The sequence below is a fragment of the Siniperca chuatsi genome, linkage group LG8 (genome assembly GCF_020085105.1).
Source record: "Siniperca chuatsi isolate FFG_IHB_CAS linkage group LG8, ASM2008510v1, whole genome shotgun sequence".
Taxonomy (NCBI): domain Eukaryota; kingdom Metazoa; phylum Chordata; class Actinopteri; order Centrarchiformes; family Sinipercidae; genus Siniperca; species Siniperca chuatsi.
This window is the reverse complement of record NC_058049.1, coordinates 16,897,921-16,919,566: the sequence shown is the minus strand read 5'-3', so window position 1 is coordinate 16,919,566 and position 21,646 is coordinate 16,897,921. Positions and strand designations below refer to the sequence as shown.

The window sequence follows — 21,646 nt, the reverse complement described above, 5'->3', positions numbered from 1 at the left end:
TTCTGGTAGTGGAGCAACCTTCAGTTTTCATTTTGATCACTGGACTGCATCTTTAAATGCTTTCAGTATTTCCCTATGACGGTTGTGTAAGCACATTGGCAACATAATCCTAGTTCTGTTTTTCCAGACATCCCCTCTACGTTTCATAACGTGAGTTTGCTCCACTCACACCCACAAACACAATGATGTTGCAATCCTTTAACTTTAAACCCTCCATGCACCCAGGTTAAGAAAAAACACCTACAACACCTCAACGGCCAGACTCAGGCATGAACCACAAAAACTGCAGTGATACCAACAACATTTTGGTCACTTAATTTATTTCAGGTCATTTCATTGAGTAGACAACAGTAGTTCAACATTGTTAATAGAAGTCTTCCCCTGGTGTTGGGAGTCTGGGGAAGAGGCAAATCCAGCAGAGGCATTTCTTGTAGTCATATTTGGTCCATGTGCTTTTTTCTTAATGTTCACAGTAATTAATAGACGTAGCTGGCAGTGTACAGAGACTGCATGGAGGCCTGGTCAGCTGAGCCGGTGGGCTTGTACTCTCCTTTGGAAGCCAGGCCATTGATCTGAAGAGAGCGACCGGGGGCAAAGTTAAATCTGAGTGTTAATCATTAGCCACGTTAGCTGGACCACATTAGTGCATGACTGAATAGACAAAGCTTTTTCTAGTCAATCATTTACCAGTCAGTATAGATCTGGGTAATGTGAGATAAGAGGTCATTTAATAGGCAGTTTTGTGCACAGTCCACAACTACAAATTGATGAGTGTTAATTAATTATTAGCATCTATTCATGATTAGTGATAGCAGTTCACACCTTCTGAGACTTACCTTGGCCCTGTTGCAGAACGTTTCCTGTGTAGCTGCCTTGTTGGCAGCTTTGCCCTTCCAGGTTGCAAGAGCAGAGGCCTGGAGTGCACGGCCATAAGAGAAGGTCAGCTTCCAGGGGCGATGGAGGGGCACCTGGTTGATGGCGTTCAGGTTGACAGAGGCCTCCTCTTCACTCTGGCCTCCAGACAGGAAGCAGATGCCTGGAAAGACACAAAGCAGCATGCTACTTGTATTTGGAAATTACTGAGTAGCTTAAGTCCTCCTCACTTTTCTTAAACTGGTTTGTTAAAAAGAAAAAGCTGGCACTCACCAGGCACAGCAGCGGGGACGGTGCGCCTCAGAGCGGTCACTGTGGCCATGGCAACCTCCTGAGGGGTGTACTTCTTAGTGCAGGAGTGTCCAGCAGTGACCATGTTGGGCTTCAGCAGAGTGCCCTCCAGGTACACGTGGTGGTCAGACAGAGCCTTGTACACAGCAGCCAGAACCTAAAGATGAAGAGGCAGATTTATTACTACACAGTCTTTAAAATATCATCTGATGGGAAAATATTTGACTGCTGGTGGTCGGCAGACTAAGCCCAAGATGGTGAACCAACCTTTTCTGTGACATACTGGCAGCGCAGCAGGTCATGGTCTCCGTCAGGCAGGATCTCTGGCTCCACAATAGGCACCAGGCCGTTCTGGTGGAGTACATACAAGTGTCAATTTAAAATCAATAACTCACAGCCAATATTTGTAGTCACAATTAATTCAGCCATTTCTGTAGATAATATGGCCACACACACCTGTTGGCAGATACTGGCATATCTGGCAAGGACATTGGCGTTCTCTGCAATGGCGAGAGCTGATGGGCAGCCATCAGAGATCTTGAGCACACACCTCCACTTGGCAAAGTCACAACCATCCTTCTTATACTGGGCACAGCGCTCCGAGAGGCCATCAAGACCTATAGAAAAACAACAAGCCACAGAATGTCGGTAGTGCTCATTCTGCATTATGTTGCTGAAATGTGCAACAACTTCACAGATTTAGCAATAAAGAACTCTTGCACTACTGGGCTTTGAATTTTACTTTGAGGCACTGAGAGAAATACAATCCATTTTCACCTTGTGTGGTGGTCTCTCCATCTGTTCCATTCAGACCAGCTGTGCCTTTGTCCACCTGAAAACCAAACATCCATTAATTTAAAAGTGTCAACGCGGGGAAGATGTGTACGTTTGACTAGACTCAATCTCCACTTGTAGGCTCCTCACCTTAATGCCGACAACTATGCCCTTATCCTTGACGACTTGGGGGAAGAGCTTGCCACTATCTGATTTCTGGTAGAGAGTCTCGTGGAAGAAGATGACCCCACCCACGCTGTTGGAGATGGATGGGTGGGAGGAGAAGAGGATGTCGCGGAAGCAGCGACGGTTCTCCTCGCTGTTCTCCACGTTGATTTTCTGGAGACGCTTTCCCATGGTTCCTTGAAAGAAGAGGGTATGGGAATCATTTCAGTTGTCGCCCTCTCACCATAGAATAATAACTGGGAACTTGAGGCTCACCCGTTGATTCATCTGCAGCCAGGATTCCCTTTCCTGGAGCCACGATCCTCTGAGCAATATCAGAGAGCTCCTTCTTCTGCTCCGGAGACAGGGATGGGAACTGATGAGTCATCCTAGGGAGAGAAACAAGTTATTTCACAGGATATCAGAAACCCGTCAAGACTGTGGTATGAGGAAGATTTTATCGTCCCCCAAGCCACCACAATGAACCTCTGCCTCTGACTTTCTGCCTCTCTTGCACAACCTCTGTAAATATTTGGCTTGCACGGTTGAACTTTGGCCTTCAGAACAGTTAAGTTCTGCCTGTGGACGTGCAACATAAGTTCATAGTTCATTCAATACGTGATGTTTTCCCCAATACTTTCTGCAGACACACACAAACAGCTTAATATGAAGGCTAAGAAAATTTGCATACAACAAGTGAACATAAACGGCAGGTTGAACGCGGATGTTTCCTATGTTTGCACAAGCCCAAAGTAGAGTCAACACCAATCTACACTGCAAGAAATGCAGTATGAACATCCTAATGCATCAAGGTAACTCGAACATACAGACTTGGTACTTTGTTTGTCCAGTTCTATAAAGTTGACTATAAAGACTATTGAAAACTTGCAGCTTAAATCCATAAGCGCAACATTACTCCCATCGCTGCACACTTAGAAACATGAGGAAACCCGAAGACGCAGACTGATGTTGCAGAAACCAGGCACAACGGTTCGCTTTTCATGAAAGCAAATGGAAATCAGCAACAGTACGAAAACGCGTCTTACCTGAGAGTTTTGTCAAACAGCGACGGCAACAGAAGTGACAGACGGCCTCTACAGCCTCCAAACAGTAACTGGACTGATTGAGAAGGACGAAAACCGGACAAAAAGCTGTATTTATTGAGCGCTTGGCGCTGTGGAGGATGTGCTCGTGATGTGGCGGGGCGTGTGTCACCCCGGTAACGCAATTGGCCGGCAGAGACAGACAGGGGCGGTGCTTGCGTGGTACTGGACTTTGGGCTCATATCAGAAAGCTGCGCGGATGAGTTGAAAACAAGAAGCGAGCACTATGTGTCGTCTGAAACGAGTTATAAAATCAAAGTCTGCATGCAGCCACGCATCACACAGTCCTGAAACAGCCTCGCCTCTCTTTCGCTCACTGCTGCTGATGAAATGATGAAATCTTATTTGAGAGGCCTGCTGCAATGTTGCATTTCAGGTTTCATTGTCCTAGGGAAAGTGTTGTTTACAGCTGTATATGATACTGTCTGTTTGTCTCATTTGGGGGTATTCAGAGGACAGTTACATGTTTTAATTCCCAGTGCTCCCAAGATGGTGGATTGAATTAATTTAGTTACATATATTGTATTAATGTTCCAGATACAGATGTCTTTTTCTCATTTGGTTAAAATACATCTTCCTTAAAGTCCTGCAGAGCACATGTATATTTTTGTACAAACACACACACACACACACACACACACATATCATTTATATATATTAGTTATTTAGGGCTTTTTTTCCTCTCCCTGCATTTTCATTGTTCGTTGTTCTTTGTATTGTACAGGAAATGGATCTAGTTTTGTGAAACTTTATTAACGTTTATTTTATGCCATTATAATTGATTCACTTTCAGATTTAATATAAATTTAGGGAATGCTATTCTCTACATAGTGTAATTGCACTTGTATAAGACCAAGTTTTAGCCTAGTTAATTCATTGGACACAAATAGGCCATTAGTTACTACAACAAAACCTGCATTTTCATGCTACCTTGTGTACTGCCTTATGCGTCACATCGCTTGTCAAGCACATCATGCATACGCAGTTCTCATATCGATTGCTGAAAATGGCCCAAAAAGAACTTGTAGCCTAGGGGTGTTTGTAATGCTCTCACCAGTCCATGTGTGACCTCAGCAGATATTTGAACCGATAGGCTGGAGTAGATCTGTAACTCACAAATAATGACAAGCCAGCTTTTACACAACCTGGACTCTGCACCCTGTGCAATGTACTCTTTAATAGTGCTGATTAGAGATCAGTCTCCGTCCATGAGTCCCATTTTACATAAGGACTGACTGAGAGAGTCACAGGAGTGAAAAATGTTGACCAAGTTTTCTTACCCCCACAAATATGTGAGTTAAATTTAGAAAAAAACAGGAATGTTGGTTTTGTTATTTTGGTTGCCCGATAATTGCTACAATATCCTCAAGCACTGCAACTCTCATAGATCTGTGGGAGCAATCCAACACTGCAGCTAGACAAAGCGTCTCTACTGTGAAGCCATAGTTGCTTAGATCAGGACATTTCTGATTTGTCTCAGGAGTTTCAATAAAGGGAAAACATCCATGTGCATTACAAGTGTCTGTCTTAATTTAGCTGCAGGGTTTTCACTTTCTTGGGTTATAAAACAATGTTTGGGATCTAGTGCAGTTATATTATTAAACTGCACTCTACACTTACGATAGGGCTGGATTACCAACAGGGAAAGTGGGCAACTGTCAAGGGGCCCCAGACCTCCAGGGCCCCCAAAAGCCCCAGGTTCACTATGTGTCAGTTGCGTATTGGTAATTTGTCTGTGAATTTGCACCACTAAAGTACAACATCAACCGGGTCCTGCATCATTATGTAACTGTATGGCCCTATCTTGTAGAAAGGCCCTGTGTCAAAATCTAGTTCTAATATTTTAATTATTTTAGTTTATATTGTGTTCACGTGGTGCATTTTGCTAAATTAAGTTGTGTTTCATCAAATCACCACAAACTAACTGAGCAGTAAACCTGGGCCATGGTAGTATTCCAGTGCAGATGCACTGGTTGGTTTCTGAGTCTCTGTGCTGAATGTGATGCATTTGCCAACTATAATGTTGCTGTGTTCAGTCAATGATGGGAGACCACAGGGGCCCAACAGCGAGGGGTTTTTTTTTGCCACGGGGCCCCCCAAACTGAATGAATGTTGAGTTTGATTCCCTCCATGCCGGTAGGTGGCGCAATGTCAGCTGAAGATTATCCATTAAGATCGTTAACACTTCCGTTTCCGAGAGGCAAGGAGCCGCAACAACAACAGCCACAGACAGATTTAGTTCATTATAAAACTCTTAGCAATAATAGCGGTAAGACTTCGGTAAGGTGTGAATGATATTGACAATATTTCAAAGTAAATGCATTGATCTGTCTGGTCAGAGTCTGTTGCCCTGAGCATCAACAGCAGTTAAAGCTGACGTAGCAAGCGGCTAACGTCAGCCTAACGTTACCATGGCTGATTTTATCAGCTTGTTCGGGTTTTAAAATGCGATAAATCATTGTGTGTGTATTTGTTTTGACTGATCATCACTTAGCTAGATGAAGAAGGTTTCAGAGTAAACATTAAGGCATTTATCTTCGACCACTTAACGTTAGCTAGCCATATGTACAACATAGCGTATCTTTGTCGTTCATCCACCTGAATCTGAGTTAACAGTCCTCCACATTCTTCATCAGTAACACTCTGCTTTTTTTCTCCGTCTCTCTGTTTGTTTCAGGAGTCTGAGGATGTCGGGACAGAAGCGTCCTGCGGACACCAGCGGTTCCTTCTCCTCCGGTGCGCCCCCAGAGAAGCGGAGGGAGAGGGAAGGAGAGGACGGAGGTCCCGGTGTCAGCGCCGCTGCTGGGGGGAGCACCGCGGTGGAGACGGTCATCAAACTGGGAGGAGTGTCCAACTCAGTGAGCCCCCTCCCCCTTTTTTTTTTTTTTTTTTTTTTTTTTACATTTTACTGCCAATATGTTTATTCACAACCTTCACCTCAGAAGCATAAAGTCTGTCTGTTTGTTTGGCTGCTTTTTCTTTTTGTACTCATGTTTGAATACATTCTTTTTCAGGAAGAACAAGACATCAAAGCTCTCCAGGCTAAGAACCGAAAGTTGGGAGAAGCTCTTGATCAAAGACAGGTAAATTAATTCTTCAATATTTGTTTACAACTCTTTGTGTGTACTCTCTTGTTTAGACAAAGGTTCATCTCTTTCATTGTGGGTTTGCAGGTGATTGAGGATGAATTGCGAGAGCGAATTGAGAGACTGGAGACCCGCCAGGCCACTGATGATGCCAGTCTGCTGATCCTCAATAGATACTGGAACCAGGTAAACAAGTTCGGACAAGGAAGCAAAAACAAAAATGACTCGTTCAACATTAACAGTCTCTTCTCCTATAAAGATCAAACAGTCGAAATGTGATGTCGTTCTCTCTCTCCTTCAGTTTGATGAACACGTTCAGCTGATCATCAGGCGTTACGACCAAGCAAGCAGCGAACCTGAGAAATCTCTGGCAGGTGAGGGACGGAGCCTGAAGCCAGAAACTCCAGAGCCTGATGGCGATTCCAACCAGGAGAGGGCAAAGGACAGAGGTAAAGACGGAACTGATGTGGGATCATGACTTTGAAAGCAATAACATGTAGATATTTGATTAACAAATCAGAGATCAAAGCCAAAACCCTCTTTCCTACGGTTGTCACTCAGGCCACCAGGGAGAGGCAGCCAACTCCTTCCTGGCCACGCTGGCGAGCAGCAGCAGTGAGGAGATGGAGGCTGAGCTTCAGGAGAGGGTGGAGTCCAGCCAGAAGCAGGCCAGTCACGTGGTGGAGATCTATGAGTGTCTGAAGAGCACTGTGGACCAACTGAAGGCAGAGCTGGACTCTGGAGCTGGTGAGATAAACAGCGAGAGACTTGGGAGACTTGGTGAAATTGCAGTAATGGAGTTCAGCTGAGGATGAAATGTATTTGGGAGGAATTCATCAAGTCAGTTTGTGTGTTTACACCCATAAAATTATTGTTGCTTTTCTTTCCAGAGGGAACTCTGTGGCAGACAGCTTCCAAACTGAACTCTCTCCTGACTAGTGAAAACGAGCGGCTGCAACAGCTAACTGAGGACCTCAAGCAGAAGCACAGTCACATGACGAGTGAGGTACAAATCATGTCCTTTTCCTTATTCACTGTTGCAATGTGTTCCCCCTCAGGTCCAGCCAACCTTAACAGTTAGAGAAATGCTTGTAAAGCGTAATTCTTGAAAATTGCTGGGACTGCTGCTCTCTGGAATAAAGGTCTCTTTGGCTGTTTGTTTGTAAGATAATTAAGGCACTTTGAGTCTTTGAATAAGAAATTGGTCATAAATACATGGTAGATTTTGTTAAATATTAAATAAACTTCTTATCACACTGTGGCTCACTTCATAAAGAAAGTTATCAAGTACGTTGTTCATTTGGTTTTTCTGTTACTCATCATCCTGTAGTAACAGTTGCTTTGTTGCAGAGTAATATCTTAGGAAGGATTTATGTTTCCCTTGTGTGTGGTGTCAAGTCTCTCTGTATTCCTGTCTTGTCCAGTCCCGACCTCTGGGTCGTGCAGCTAACAAAGCAGACCAGCGTGTCAGCGAGCTGCAGGTTCTGATCGAGGAGCTCCAGTGGGACATGGAGAAGATCCGTCGCCGAGAGAACAGGCTGAATGCACACCTGAGCGAGATACTGGAGAGGGTGAGGATGTGTTCTCTCTGTCTGTGTGTGACAGTGTTGTGCAAATGTCCTGATGTTTATATTAAAGTATGTTATAACACTCCCTGTAATGCATTCCAGGTGAACAGCAAAGGCTATAAGGTGTGTGGGGAGGCCAGCAGCGTTTGTGGGACCATCACTATTAACAAGAGAAAGGTAGGAATTGTTTTTCACAATCAATAATTAAGACAAAGATATGAAGTGAGAGATCCCCACAAATTCTTGATTTTGTAGTTTTTCTTTCTGCTCCTTGCTTTTCATACTTGTCGACATTTTACTTTTTCTCTTCTTTCAAGTTTGAAGAAATGAACAGCGAGATGGAGGAGAGCAGGGAGCTGGCAGACAACCGCTTTATTGAGCTGCAGAAGCTCCAGCAGGACCTGCAGACTGTGCACCAGGAGAACAACAACATGGAGGTGGATTTGTGTTTCTCACACACCGCTTTGACTTTCATTTGGAAACGACCCATTAATGAATTACTATATTCTATAAATTATGGTGGCACACTCGCCTCAAAAGTATTAAAGCTGCATTAAGCCCAAGGACTTCATTATCATGTAAGATGACATCAGTAAACTACGCACTCCTATAACTAATTAACTGCCATGACAAAATACATTTCACCAGAAGCAAATTCAAGGTGGGTGAAGCCACATGAGTACAAAAACAAGGGTCCAGTAGAAGGGCACTCGTAGAGGCCAATAGTCCAGTCTTCTATGATATGCAAATCTGCAAGCGCAACCACTATATATGTCAAGGAATATTTCCAAAACTATTACTATTTTGACATATTACAGTAGCCTATGTCAAAATGTGGATGTGCCTAGCTGAAGCCTCATCATCTCAGCTGTGCATTTATGATTTAATCTGGAAAAATCACATCTGATTGCTTATTCTTACATACCTGCTGCATTTGTTTCTAAAGTGATGTTTGAGGTGAATGTTGTGTTTTCTTGTATGTTTAGTCGCGGCACACCATTCACTTTAATTACAACAGGTTCGCACATGCGCAACGAATTCAGTTCATTTTGCCATAGACAGTGGTGTTACATTTGACCTATCTCACAATGTTAACGAAAGTACAAATAATTTGTGTATCCGCCCCGTGATTCGGATCTGCTCCAAAATTTAATGGGTTCTTCCTTGGCCCATGCTACATCCTTCCACCAAGTTTCATGAAACATAGTTTTCTATAATCCTGCTGACAAACAGCACCAAAAACATAACCTTCTTGGTAAAAAATGATCTTTGGGGAAAAAAGTACTGCATCAGTGTAAATGTTTACCTAGGTTCCTTGGGGAACCTTACACTTGTTATTCTAGTTGTTCAGTACTTTATTGTATTAAATCTTTTTTCTGTTATGTCCTTTTTTCTCTTTGGCCTCCCTTTCTTTCCTTTCTCTCTGTTCCTCTCAGGCGGAGCTGCTGAGTCGTGCAGAGGGCATGGTGAAAGAGACTTCTGAGTATCGCTGTCTGCAGTCGCAGTTTTCTGTGCTCTACAACGAGTCTCTTATCCTCAAGGCTCAATTAGATGAGACACGCGCTCGTCTCAACACTACCAGGACGGCAAGGCTTCGACAGCTGGAGCACATGGAGGTGTGTGTGTGTGTGTGTCAGTGTCTGTCTGTTTCCTTTTGTCCTTTTCTTACTCTCGTCCCCTCTCATCCCCCCTCGTCCCCCCTATGCACAGAATGATGAGGTGGCTCTGCAGAGGAAGGTTCGTACAGAGGTCTTTCAGCTGGAGGACACACTGGCTCAGGTCAGGAAGGAGTACGAGATGTTGCGTATCGAATTTGAACAGACTCTTGCTGCCAACGAGCAAGCAGGTAACTAACAGGTTCTGGCTTAAATAGTGAATGAGGTGGATAAATTGTGCGAAAAGGCAGCAAAACTAAGATTAACATCAGATCACAATTTTTACAGTCCTAATCTGTACTTTTTTTCCTGTTTCACTCTGACTGCCCCTTTCTCTCAGGTCCTATCAACAGGGAGATGCGACACCTGATTAGCACACTGCAAAACCACAACCAGCAGATGAAGGGAGAGGTGGTGAAATACAAGATCAGGCTGAGAGAGACACAAGCTGAGCTCAACCAGGTAGATCAAAAGGAGACAGCAAAATAAATTAAACAGCTATAGGTCACTTTGATAGTGACACATCTGATGGGTAAAGTAAAGCAGAACACAACAGCACATCACACTAAAACACATCTGTTGCCTCTTTAGGTCCGCGCTTCAAAGGGCAACGCCATCCTCCAGTCGCAGTCGAGCACCGAGATGGATGTGAAAGATGAGACAACATCTCCTTTGACCCCAGCCGTCTCTGGGGAACCTATGATCAAGATAGAGCCCGACAACGGCTCCTCCACACCCAGCAGCACTGGTAATTAACACCTAGTTCATACTTTCTCAACCTCTGGCCTGAGGCCATGAGTGGGCTGTGATCTAATCATTGGAAATGTAATAGTTTGGTCCGTGTATCATCGGATAATCTGTACTTCATTTGCAATTTAAAAATGAAAAAAAACTTAATTCTGTTTTGTTTTAATTCTATGTTCATTCAATACAATTCATTCAATATATGAAAAATACATGTTCCAGATAGTATGTCATTATGAACTTTAGTTTTAGTATTTTGAACAGGCACATTTGAAGCAACCTTCTTTGACTGCCAGGACCTATATATTATATATTAGATTATTAGAATAGAATAGATTAGCCAAAATCATTTGTATTATTATAATTTATGTTTTAATGGGCACTGGCCCGTTACAAGTATGAATATGTGGGCCTTGAAGTAGAAAAGGTTGAGAATCCCTGACATAGTTGACTCACTAGGAAATGTTAGTCCCCTTTGATTAGAATGGAATCAACTAAAATAACTTTTTTACTGATTTCATAGTGTTCTGATACATATCAGGACTGTCCTGTTTGACAACTTCTCCTTCACTTTATTTAATTTTCTTTCTGTAGGAGCCTCTGTGAAAACGGAGCCTGGCGTAGAACCTGAGGCAACAGTAAAGGAGGAGGAGAAAGAGGAGAAGAAAGAGAAGGATGAAAAGAAAGAAAAGGACATTATAAAGAAAGAGGAGAAAGAGCGGGAAAAGGAAAAGGAGAGAGAGAGGCCGACCCGCAGCGGTGGGAGCAGCATTGTGATAAAGGAAGAAAAGGAGAAGCCAGGGAGCAGCAGCCAACCTGAGGAGGCAGCCGGGGAGCGCCTGTCCATGGTCGGAGGGTCAAAGAGGAAGGAGATGGAGCAGCTGAAGATCGTCCGAGCAGAACTCAAGTACGTCGCATGTGTGGAAGTTGGTTTTTATTTTAGATGAAGCTGAATTTTTTAAACTACCAAATAGATGAAAAAAACTGGGTGGCCTGATGGTTAATGATACTGTCGTCCGTGTGTCAGCAAGCATTCAGTCATGCTGGATCATTGAATGTTTTGCATAGATGGTCAAAAAGAACTCCTAATACATAAAAATTTATAAACTAAAAATGCACATTACAAAGAAATAAAAAAGGCAAAGTATTGTCACATGTAGATGCTGTAAAAATATCAGGGATGTTGGGTTTTTTTGTCTGTTTCACCCACAGCTAGCTAGTGATGAGGTGAGGACATTTTCTGTCTGGTATTTTTTGCCTCCTGACCTGAATTTTGGGAGACTTGATTTAAACATAATATATTTGCTTTGCCTATTAGCAGACAAAATATGTGTCATGTTAATAAAATATTTCAAGCACCATGGATGAAGAAATGGTTGAAACGTGTTCATTTTCAACCCCTTGATTTTTGTTGTTGTTGATGCTATGGTTTCTGTGGGTCAGCTTCAGGCTGTAGCGTCCAGTAAAAATGCCTACCATTCGTCTAACCCACAACACATGTGAAAGAAATCACTAGTCATATGATTCTGTGAATCGCCAGCAGTGGCTCAGATGGAATAGCAGGCTCTTGTGTCAGTATATGGCAGATAAACACAAATGTTATAACAAAGACGGTCCTAATTGTTTATTATTTCCTCCCTCATTTTCATTTTGAGGTCTTTTCAAAAAGAAAGTGCAAAGCCCTTATTGAATTCTGACCTTGGGTGGTGGTTTTTATGATTCTGGATGATGGCGATAGTTTTGTTAAAGACTCTTACCTTGACTGTGCAGGAAAGCCCAGGAGTCCCAGAGGGAGATGAAGCTGCTGCTGGACATGTACCGCTCAGCACCAAAGGAGCAGAGGGACAAAGTCCAACTCATGGCTGCAGAGAAGAAGTCCAAGTCAGAGGTGATCAACACTGTATGCTATAGAACATAGCACCAACACACATCATTGTACATTTATTCACAAGTGAACATGTTTAGTGTGCAGAAGCAGGATAATGTATATATAATTATTACAGTTAAGTATCCTGTTTCCTGTAGAAGTTTGTGTTGATATGTAGAAGACTTAAGATTTAGTCCTGGGTCTATTCAATACAATTTCTAACATGAGTTATGGAGATTTGTGCTGCAATAGTAATTATTAAAAGGTGTTTTATTTTGTCAGTCCCATAATAACAATGCTGATTCCAGGGAGAGGAGCTGCGGCAGAGGCTGAGGGAGCTGGAGGAGAGAGAGAGGAGGGAGGGCAAGAAAATGGCCGATGAAGAGGCTCTGAGGAAGATCCGCTCTGTGGAGGAGCAGATCGATATCCTCAACAAGAAGCTCTCTATAGCAAAACAGGTGCGTGAGCTGCTCATTTAGTTTTCATTCACAAACAAAACCTCCTTTAACTCTTAACACTCTTGTCGTCTCCCTGCTCCCTCTGCAGGAGGAGGACGCGCTGCTGAGCGAGATGGACGTGACGGGCCAGGCCTTCGAGGACATGCAGGAACAGAACATCCGTCTGATGCAGCAGCTCAGAGAAAAAGACGATGCCAATTTCAAGCTGATGAGCGAGCGGATCAAGTCCAACCAGATCCACAAGCTGCTAAAAGAGGAGAAGGAGGAGCTGGCCGACCAACTGCTCACTTTAAAAACTCAGGTGAGCCACCAGGCAACACCATAAGGTGCAATCTGCAAGAATAGGGGTTTGTACACGCTGGTTTTGTGATATATAGTTAAATTGCAGTGATAACTACCTGCAGTCATTTTTTACTTTCTTTGAATGTACTACAGATTACATTCAACAAAAAGACACAACCATTTTAGTTTTTAAATAAAGCAGCTTGCCATTAAATAAAAATAAAACTTTATAAAAGAAAAAAAAAATTTAAAAATAAGTCTTTACAGTGCATATTTTGTTCATACCGTCCAAGCTGCTCTTCACTGTTACTTTTTTGTGTGTCTGCTTCTATTTGTTTGCTCAATTTCTTTTCCCCAGAATTTCACATTTGTCTTCTTGCTCTAATGTGTTTTAAAAAAAAATCTTTGTTTACTGTCATAATCTTTTGGCATTGTGCCCATTTGTCAGGTCGATGCCCAGCTGCAGGTGGTGAGGAAGCTTGAGGAAAAGGAGCGCCTCCTGCAGGGCACCATCAACACTGCTGAGAGAGAGTTGGCACTTCGAACACAAGCTCTGGACATGAACAAACGCAAGGTAACACATCATTCAGTTATGATAAGCCACTGCTGCAGAGTGAATTTATCCTAAAAAGGGTGAGCTGCTAAGGAAAGTAAACTGTAATGACATTTAGATATGCAGTTATTCCTAAACACACATTCACACAATATATATACATATAGGATTGTACAGTATGAAAAGAAAAAACATTCCCATAAGGAAAACTAAAAACATCTCTCCGTCATCCTCCAGGCTCAGGACTCTGCGTCGCTGTCGGAGGAGGTGCGAACTCAGCTGGAGCAGGTGCAGCAGAGGCTCCACCTGGTCCGAGAGGAAGTCGTAGAGAACAGCATCTCTAGGGAGAAAGAGTCCTTTAACGCCCGACGAGCACAGGTAACAACACACACAAATAAACTCAAGCCATAAAGTTTCGAACAGTGTATTGGACTTAAAAGGCAACACATAGCCCAAAGACACAATTATGTCCACTGAGGCTATTTTTTTTTTAGAAATATATACATATTGGTATATATTGAGGATAAGAAAGGCTAAATGTTTTAAAACTTTTTCCATAGCTGTGATATACAGTAAAACATCAGTTTGACGAAACAATTATCTTAAATGCAAGGATAGAACGGGAAGAACAAGTAGTTTTTTTCTGACTGTCACAAGACTGGATGACTCTCTAAAAATGCACTGCATGTTTTCTGATGACAAATTAGATTTGTGGTTTGAATCCCTTTGGTTCCTCCTCGCTGTATGTAGGCTAAATAGTTATTGCCAGTTTCAGTTTTGTTGTCCTCTACTGAGATGGTAAAAAAAGTTCCACATCAACATTTTCACTGTGCGGCTAACCCTTGTTGGTTTTGTCATGCATTCAGATGATGGTGGGAAACTCCAACATCTGAGTCTCCAATATTGACTGCTAAAGAGTATTGCATCCATAACATGTGTTGTCAAATGAAAGTGAAATGTGGAAGACAGACTCCTTTTACTTGCAGCTGTTAACTCTTAACTGTGTTTCAGGAGGACATCTCCAAACTTAGGAGAAAGATTGAGAAAGCCAAGAAACCAGCTGAGAAAATCAGCAATGGAGATGATATCCTAAATGAAGAAATCAATGACTATAAGGTTGGTTTCTGTGATACAAAATATATTGAAAACTTCCTCTTTTCACTTATCCTGAGTGCAGAGTCAGTTACTGAACAGCATCATGGACGCTGGTCAGGGTTTAGGGCTCAGTCAAAATCTGGAGTGTTAGTCCTTTGGTAAAATTTTATTTTGCAGATGAAAACTATTCCTTTCAAAGTCCGGTGTCGCTAAATTAACTTAACCAAGATGCACCAATCTTTATCTTTTTGTCCTCTACCAAGTTGTTTTATGCGAGGCTGTTGCATGAATAAGAGCACCTACTTTCACGTTTTGTAATATACGCTTATTTGCTTTCTTGCTGAGTTAGATTAGAAGATTTATACTGCTCTCATGTCTGTATGCTAAATATGAAACTACAGCCAGCAGCTGGTTAGCTTATCTTAGCACAAAGACCAGAGGAAGGGGGAATCAGATAGCCTGGCTCTGTCTGAGGGTTAATAAAATCCACCTACCAGCACCTCTTACGCTCACTAATTTACACGTTTTTTAATCTGTATAAAAACCACAGTGTAAAAACGACAAATTGATGTTTTTTACAACCATGAAATAGTCCAGCACATAACCCCCTCAAAAAACGGTGATTTCTTGTTTTTTACACTTCGGTTTTTGCACGTCTTTTGTTAGGTTTTGGCACAGGCTAGCTGTTTCCCCCTGCTTCCAGTCTTTGTGCTAAGCTAAGCTAACCAGTTGCTGGCTGTAACTTCATATTTACTGTAAAGACAAGAGTACTATCAATGTTCTCATCTCACTCTCTGCAAGAAAATGAATATGTGTATTACGTGCTTTTCCTTAAAAAAAAAAACAGCAGTTCCTCGTGCTTGGAATGCTAGCATTAAAAAAAAATCCAAGGGCAAACCACAGTCTGAACAGTCATATTCCTTGGTATGAACACCTGAGGTGGGAAATTGCAGCAGACATGTCCAGTTATACCGAACTAAAGTCACAGTGACTGGAATTGATAGCCTTCTGAAAAGCTCTAAACAAACAGGTTGACGGGATTCTTAAGGCTCTGTTTGTCTTGTAAGTGGGCAGTTTAACCGAATAAGAAAGTAATCTTTATCACTCTGGTTTCCATCAAATGAGACCAACTGTCAGTGTGATTACACTCTTTTAACAGGAACACACAAGAACACTTCCGACCAACCGTGTGAAGACTCATCACACATTAAATGACTGACTTTTGCCAATTGTAGTCTGTGTAGTCAATGCCCATTTAGATTTCTGTTTGAGCTACAGAATGGATCATGCTCAGATTCTTCCAGATTTGGTCATAAACTTGTAAGTGTTTTGATATAATCATGCAGGGTTGATTATGCCATACCACAAGATTTGTGGACCAAATGTTCTCTGTACTCTCCATGGTCTTGAGAATCTGCCACATCCAGGTTATATAATCAGCCTTCATATCATGTGGTGTTGTCCTGGTTAAGGACAGTTGAGCTTGAAGATATTTGTGCCCACTCATTACAAACCATTCAGCTCAGGACAAAATGGCTTCTCAGTTTTTTGTTTAAACCATTCTCTCCCCCCCTCCTCTCTCTCACTCTCCCCCAGGCACGTTTAACGTGTCCGTGCTGCAACTCTCGGGTGAAGGATGCAGTACTGACAAAGTGCTTCCACGTCTTCTGCTTCGAGTGCGTTAAGACGCGCTATGACACACGCCAGAGGAAGTGCCCCAAGTGCAACGCCGCCTTCGGAGCAAACGACTTCCACCGCATCTACATCGGCTAAAGCTGCGGTTCCCCGCGGATACTTACGAGGAAAAGGGTCAACAAGATAAGCAGTAGTACAAACACTGCCGGGAGCAAGACTCACCACTGCGCTCACATATCCCCTCACACGTACCTCCCCTCCTCCTGTGATGTACAGGACACTATCGGTGTGATATCTCCGGATGATTCCAGCCTCATAGGGCCGCAGTGATACTCTGAACTGAACGCTTTGATTTTTAAATTTTATTTTTTTTTTTTTTTTTAAAGAATGACTGAATTCAGCTTCTCCCATCCAGTGTGTGTGGACATATGAAAACGGGCAATTACACAAACCAGTATACAAAGAAAAAGATGAGCACAGTGAGAAAACAAAATTCCTCCCAGTGTAGTGGATGTTTGTATAATGGTGTGTGTGTGTGTGTGTGTGTGTACATACTGTATGTCATTATTGTTTCATTTTTTTATTTGAAAACTGCCTCTTCATGCTACAAACTGTCCTGCAATCTCTAAACTCTGACTTGATGCTGTGTAGTTGCTGTTCTACTAGTTATTAAACTGACATCTAAAGTGTCCAGCTTCTGCTTCCATTTTATTATTTGTTTAAAACGTTTATCAAACCATGTGAAGAATCTTAACATTTGACCTGGAGTATTAAACCACAAGTCCCAGTGTGCAAATCCCTGTTTACCCGTGTACAGAGCGCCGTCCTCCGCCCCTCCCAGAAGATGTAGACGCGTTTGCGTACTGAAGCTGCCGTTTCGTTAGAAACGCCGGGATGAAGGGAGCGTCATGTGGGGACGGCGACAAGGGGAGTTATTTTTTTTTAAAAGGTTGTGCAACATAATCCATCGCAGGCAGCAGAGAATTTGATGCAACCTCGGAGACAAAGAAACACCAAACGTGACTGGTGTGCAGCTCAGAGCTGAAATAAGAGGCTTTAGGAGGCTCGTGGTCGGCTCAACGTCACCACGCTTTTACCGTTTTTTCACGCGCAAAGCTGCCACAGAAAAACTTTTGCAGACATTTCTGCGCTCACCTTTTTATTTAACTTTCTGCTGTATCTTGATTGATGATCAAATGTCTCGCCCCGTGCTGGATCTAAGCCTTTAACTGTTTCTTACCAAATATAGCCACTGTTAATGCTGGAGTGTCCTTGACGGAGCGGAGCGGTCCTAGATTGGATATTTGCAGCGCTGCCAAAGTTTATAATTAATACTCAGTTCCATTTGAGTCATTAGGGTTTTTTTAACCAACACATCTTGTCTAATTTGCAGATCGGACACTTGAATCAGTTGGTGTGTTGTTGTAGAAGCTGGCGCGGTTCTTCTCATATTTTCTGCCTATTGTGAGCTGCAGCATGTTGATTTTTAACGCTCTGTAGCCAATGACTGCTCTCAACAGAAGCCATTTTTAAGTCTTTGATTTAGAAGCCAGTCTTGACTGAGTCACCGAGCACGAGCTGGAGCTGGGCTGCAGCTTTAACCTGTGTACATAACAATTTTAGCACACTTTCTTTTTTTTTTATTCTCAAACCTCCAACAATGGCTTTTTGTGCGTCCGGCTCTGGGCGCGGTGGATGTGCCATGGCTCGGTTTTTCCTCACCGCCTGTGTATTGGCGGTGGGCTGGGCTGGAGCTGAAGATCAGCAGGCCAAGCCGACCGGGGAGAGCCCACCGGCGGTCACCCTGCGTACTCTGATCACCGGAACCTGCCAGGAGATCCAGCGGTACGCGGAGTCAGTGTTGGGAAGCGGCGTGATGCGGTCAGCTGCTGAGGTACAGCGAGGAGGTGCACCACCGTTTGATAGCCTACCGTTTCTCTCCCTGAACCAGGAAGTGGCTTTACACTCATCTCTTTCTCTTCATTTTTAATATCCTGTCTTACTGGGTGTTTGGTCTAACTTCACTGTTTGCTCTGTCACTATTCTTGATCGATAACTGTACCTGATCACTAATTTTCAACTCCAACCCTGTCATCTCTCTCCATCCATCTCCTCACCCATCACACACATTCCTTTCCCCATGCCCGTCAACTTGTTAATCTCTCCCCTGATCCCCTCATCTTCTCTGCCCTCATTTCATGTCTTCTTATATCTGTGCATCCCCCCCTCACACATGCACACACTTGTCTGTCTCCCTGCTTCCACCCTGCTGTGGTTCCCTTTTCCCCAGAGTGCAGTGTTGTTTCTTGAGTCACTGCTTGGTCAGGAGAACGTCTATACCGTGGCCATGGTAAGAAACCTCCTCGGTGTCTCCATCTAGCCTGCCCTGACATGGTCTCTTAAACAGAGTCGTCTCATGTGGCTCTGTTTAGCTCATGTCACCCCATAGTTAGTGCAGTGAGTAGGAGCATGACTGTGGTGAAGCTGTGGCCATATGTGTGTTTCCATATGGTGATATTTGCATGAGAGGCCCGTAGAGATAAGATTCTGTGTGGCCAAGCTGGCTGACATTGTTCAGCATGACTCAGTTGGTAACTCTGAATGCAATATACAGGGTGTGTACCTGATCCTTGGATAAGAAATATATTTTTTATGAATCCTCAAACTAAAATAGTCTGGATTTGGTTTCCAGTGAGAAAACCCAGTTTAAGAAGAACAGGTCATCTAGTGATCAAATTTAATTCTCAGGGCAAAAGTTAGTGCGGTGTGCAGATCTTTTGTCTGACAGCTCCCAAGAACTGTATTGTAACAGAGCAACATTTCGTCGAGGTCTTTGTTAGGTAACTGTACTCTGTTAAATGCACTGGGAGCTATCAGTACAGTGTGCAGATCTTTTGCCTTCAGTTTGTTTTTAGATCCAGCACCTGTAAAAGGTGCTCTGCACTGTTTGTCTTCAAGTCAGCTTTGAAGCATTATGAGATTGCATCAAGTAAAATAAAAGTAAGTTTAGTATTGTCTGTTTGGAAGCCCACAGAAAGACACTGTGCAATTTAGCATTTTTGGCTATTATTGTATAAATTAAAGAGCTGAAAAATACATAAGCCATTTTATTGCCCTTTTATGGGCTGCATCACACCTTCTAAAAAGTCTGTGGCTACTGCAGCCTGTCTTTGGCATTAATGGATCAGTCCTCACTAAAACATTTAAGTATGTAATTGGTTGGGAAAATGAGCCTTATAATACCAAACACAGCAGTAAATGATGAAGTTTGTTTTCAATTGATATGCACACACTGACATGCAGTGACAGATGCTTGACTCTTGCTCTGGCATGCTGGACAGTCCCCACGTATGTGCCAGTGGGTAGTGCAACAGGTGCAGATAAGATACTTGTCCAACTTACTGGGCTACCCTTGACCTTGCCTGACAAGGCTATACAGTGTGTGTGTGATTTTTATTTTATTTTTATTTATTTTTTTCAGGGGGGGGGGTGACTGTACAGGAATAGAGAGGGGCACTGTCCAGCTGTCACTCACAAGCACAGCTGTTTGTCCAAGTCAACAATACAGCACTTCTTCTATCTTAAGGTGCTGAGCTGCACATTAAGATAGAAGAAGTGCTGTAGTCTATAAGAGTTCTGCATTAATGTAATACATTTTGTACAAACAGCTGCTGTAAATATCAGTCTTGCCTATTACATAGAATTATACTATATGTGCCTGTGCATTGGCGCCATGAGTATACAGCTAGGTTGGCTGCAGAAAATATATCTCTTCTCTCTGCATGATTATTAATACAATCAGAATGCTGCCTCTCTTTATTGTTACCTTGTATGAAGTAAAACGTGTCTCCACCCTCCCGCCACACCACCACAGTTTTTGGAGATGGTGATCAGATTCCTGGCTGAAGGAGCTGCCAGCGGCCTGAACGTCATCGCTGTTTACGTCACAGAGATCCTCAGGGTCACAGGATTCGATGGTGGGTACCAGAAGGACCTGTTTGTGTGTGTGTGTGTGTGTGTGACTGAGCTACTGAGTGTGTGTTTAGCCTTTACTGCCACCTTTTCCTCCCTGTATGTGTAGCTCACTGCAAATTGTCTGCTGGAGTAAGAGAGGATCTGTGGCAAGGAACGTTTTCAGTGCAAGTGAAAGTATGCAGACTTGCCTCTCCTTCAGGCAATTTGTTTGCCACTCCTTTTTTGTGTGTGAGTGTTTACTCCCATTGCTACCTGTGTAACAGATGAGTATTTTTTTGCAGCTTAATTCCTTATGAAAATATGCTTTTCTCCCTCCACAGTTGCACAGACGTTGCCCCGCTTCACTCCAGAGGGCGTAGCCGCCATTGCCCAGTGGGGTCTGGTGGCCCTCATTGGTTACTGGGTGCTAACCATCGTTCTCCGTCTGTTGATTGGCGCGGTGAGGCGGATGTTCTGGGTGATGAAAACCGTATTGGCGCTCTGGCTTTTCGGACTGATTGTGATTGACAAGAATGCCACTACAGACACCACGGCGGTTCGGCTGGCCGGCCTGGTGCTGGGATGCGTCCTGTTGACTCTGCTCACTTCTGGCTCTGAGAAGACTTTTGCAGTGGAACACCGGCTGAGCTGCCTGGAGGGCCGGCTGAAGGCAGTGGAGAAGAGGAAAGGGGAATAGTGACCGGAGAGGGTGGAGGGGAACAGAATTAAGATGGACAAAGGTGATGGTAATGTTGGTTAAGAAAATAGTAACAATGATGGTTTCTGTGTGTAAAACTATTATGGGAAATAAAGTAATCTCTGGGATTTTTAAACAGAAATGCTCTTTTTTTTTTCTTTGCCTTCAGAAAATGCCAAAATAATGATACTATGTTAATAACTGTAATCACTGACAATTCCACAAGTCAAATCATCTTTCTGTATTGTCTTTTCCACAATTGCATACGAATAAAAATGAAGGCTAATTTTTATATAATTCTTCAATTAAAACAAGTGAAAGAGTCTACAGCCATGCTAGCGGCTCTGTGAGGCTGTACTTTGAGCTCAATGCTAACATAAGCATGCTAACATCCTCACAATGTCAATGCTAACATGCTGATATTTGTCATGTATAATGTTTATCATGTTCACTGTCTTATTATTGCATGCTAACATTCGCTAATTACCACTAAACACACAAATCTGAGGCTGATGGGAATGTCATTAGTTTTGCAGATATTTAGTCATAAAGCAAAGTGTTGGACAAATTAAAAACTTTGACCTGCTGGGGGTGCTAGAGGAAAGTCAGGGAATCACCAATGTCATTTGGATTCCTCCTCTGAGCAGCATTTATCTGTTCGACCAACAGACCGGCATTGCCATCTATATAGACATGCCACTAGCATGACTGAAAAATATCTCTGTGGGTGTAAGGTATCTTAGATTATGCTTTTAGAAACTGAAATAATCCACTATCAAGCAGCCAATCTCATTTTTGATGTCTCAATTTAAACTCCCCACAACCTACTTTGTATCTTCAACCCAG

At 43.0% G+C, this 21,646-nt stretch overlaps 3 protein-coding genes across 7 annotated transcripts; 2 read left to right on the top strand and 1 right to left on the bottom strand.

Annotated features, from left to right (window-relative positions):
* Positions 1-303: 303 nt before the first annotated feature.
* Positions 304-3,511, bottom strand: aldob (aldolase b, fructose-bisphosphate). Its single transcript, XM_044205383.1, has 9 exons — positions 3,150-3,511; positions 2,380-2,492; positions 2,089-2,300; positions 1,942-1,996; positions 1,621-1,781; positions 1,432-1,515; positions 1,147-1,321; positions 837-1,036; positions 304-572 (listed from the first exon to the last, which is right to left on the bottom strand). The coding sequence occupies exons 1-9, from the start codon at positions 3,386-3,388 to the stop codon at positions 477-479; spliced, it is 1,335 nt and encodes a 444-aa protein (XP_044061318.1). The 5' UTR covers positions 3,389-3,511; the 3' UTR covers positions 304-476.
* Positions 3,512-5,327: 1,816 nt separating this feature from the next.
* Positions 5,328-16,838, top strand: rnf20 (ring finger protein 20, E3 ubiquitin protein ligase). Of its 4 annotated transcripts, none has more exons than XM_044205375.1 (22): positions 5,328-5,475; positions 5,884-6,064; positions 6,221-6,289; positions 6,380-6,478; positions 6,594-6,741; positions 6,854-7,039; positions 7,183-7,298; positions 7,717-7,863; positions 7,963-8,037; positions 8,178-8,297; positions 9,297-9,476; positions 9,571-9,706; positions 9,856-9,977; positions 10,107-10,263; positions 10,854-11,166; positions 12,030-12,147; positions 12,435-12,584; positions 12,673-12,885; positions 13,315-13,440; positions 13,657-13,797; positions 14,431-14,535; positions 16,111-16,838. In XM_044205375.1, the coding sequence occupies exons 2-22, from the start codon at positions 5,894-5,896 to the stop codon at positions 16,285-16,287; spliced, it is 3,069 nt and encodes a 1,022-aa protein (XP_044061310.1). In that variant the 5' UTR covers positions 5,328-5,475; positions 5,884-5,893; the 3' UTR covers positions 16,288-16,838. The 4 variants fall into 4 exon arrangements, with proteins under 4 accessions (XP_044061310.1, XP_044061309.1, XP_044061312.1 ...); XM_044205374.1 differs by having other exon boundaries at positions 5,332-5,486; XM_044205377.1 differs by lacking the exon at positions 5,328-5,475 and adding an exon at positions 5,498-5,519.
* Positions 16,839-16,974: 136 nt separating this feature from the next.
* LOC122880352 (transmembrane protein 109-like) lies at positions 16,975-21,097 on the top strand. Of its 2 annotated transcripts, XM_044205384.1 has the most exons (4): positions 16,975-18,043; positions 18,440-18,499; positions 20,024-20,126; positions 20,445-21,097. In XM_044205384.1, exons 1-4 carry the CDS (start codon positions 17,810-17,812, stop codon positions 20,798-20,800), a joined length of 753 nt encoding a protein of 250 aa, XP_044061319.1. In that variant the 5' UTR covers positions 16,975-17,809; the 3' UTR covers positions 20,801-21,097. The 2 variants fall into 2 exon arrangements, with proteins under 2 accessions (XP_044061319.1, XP_044061320.1); XM_044205385.1 differs by lacking the exon at positions 18,440-18,499 and having other exon boundaries at positions 16,980-18,043.
* The last annotated feature ends 549 nt before the right edge of the window (positions 21,098-21,646 follow it).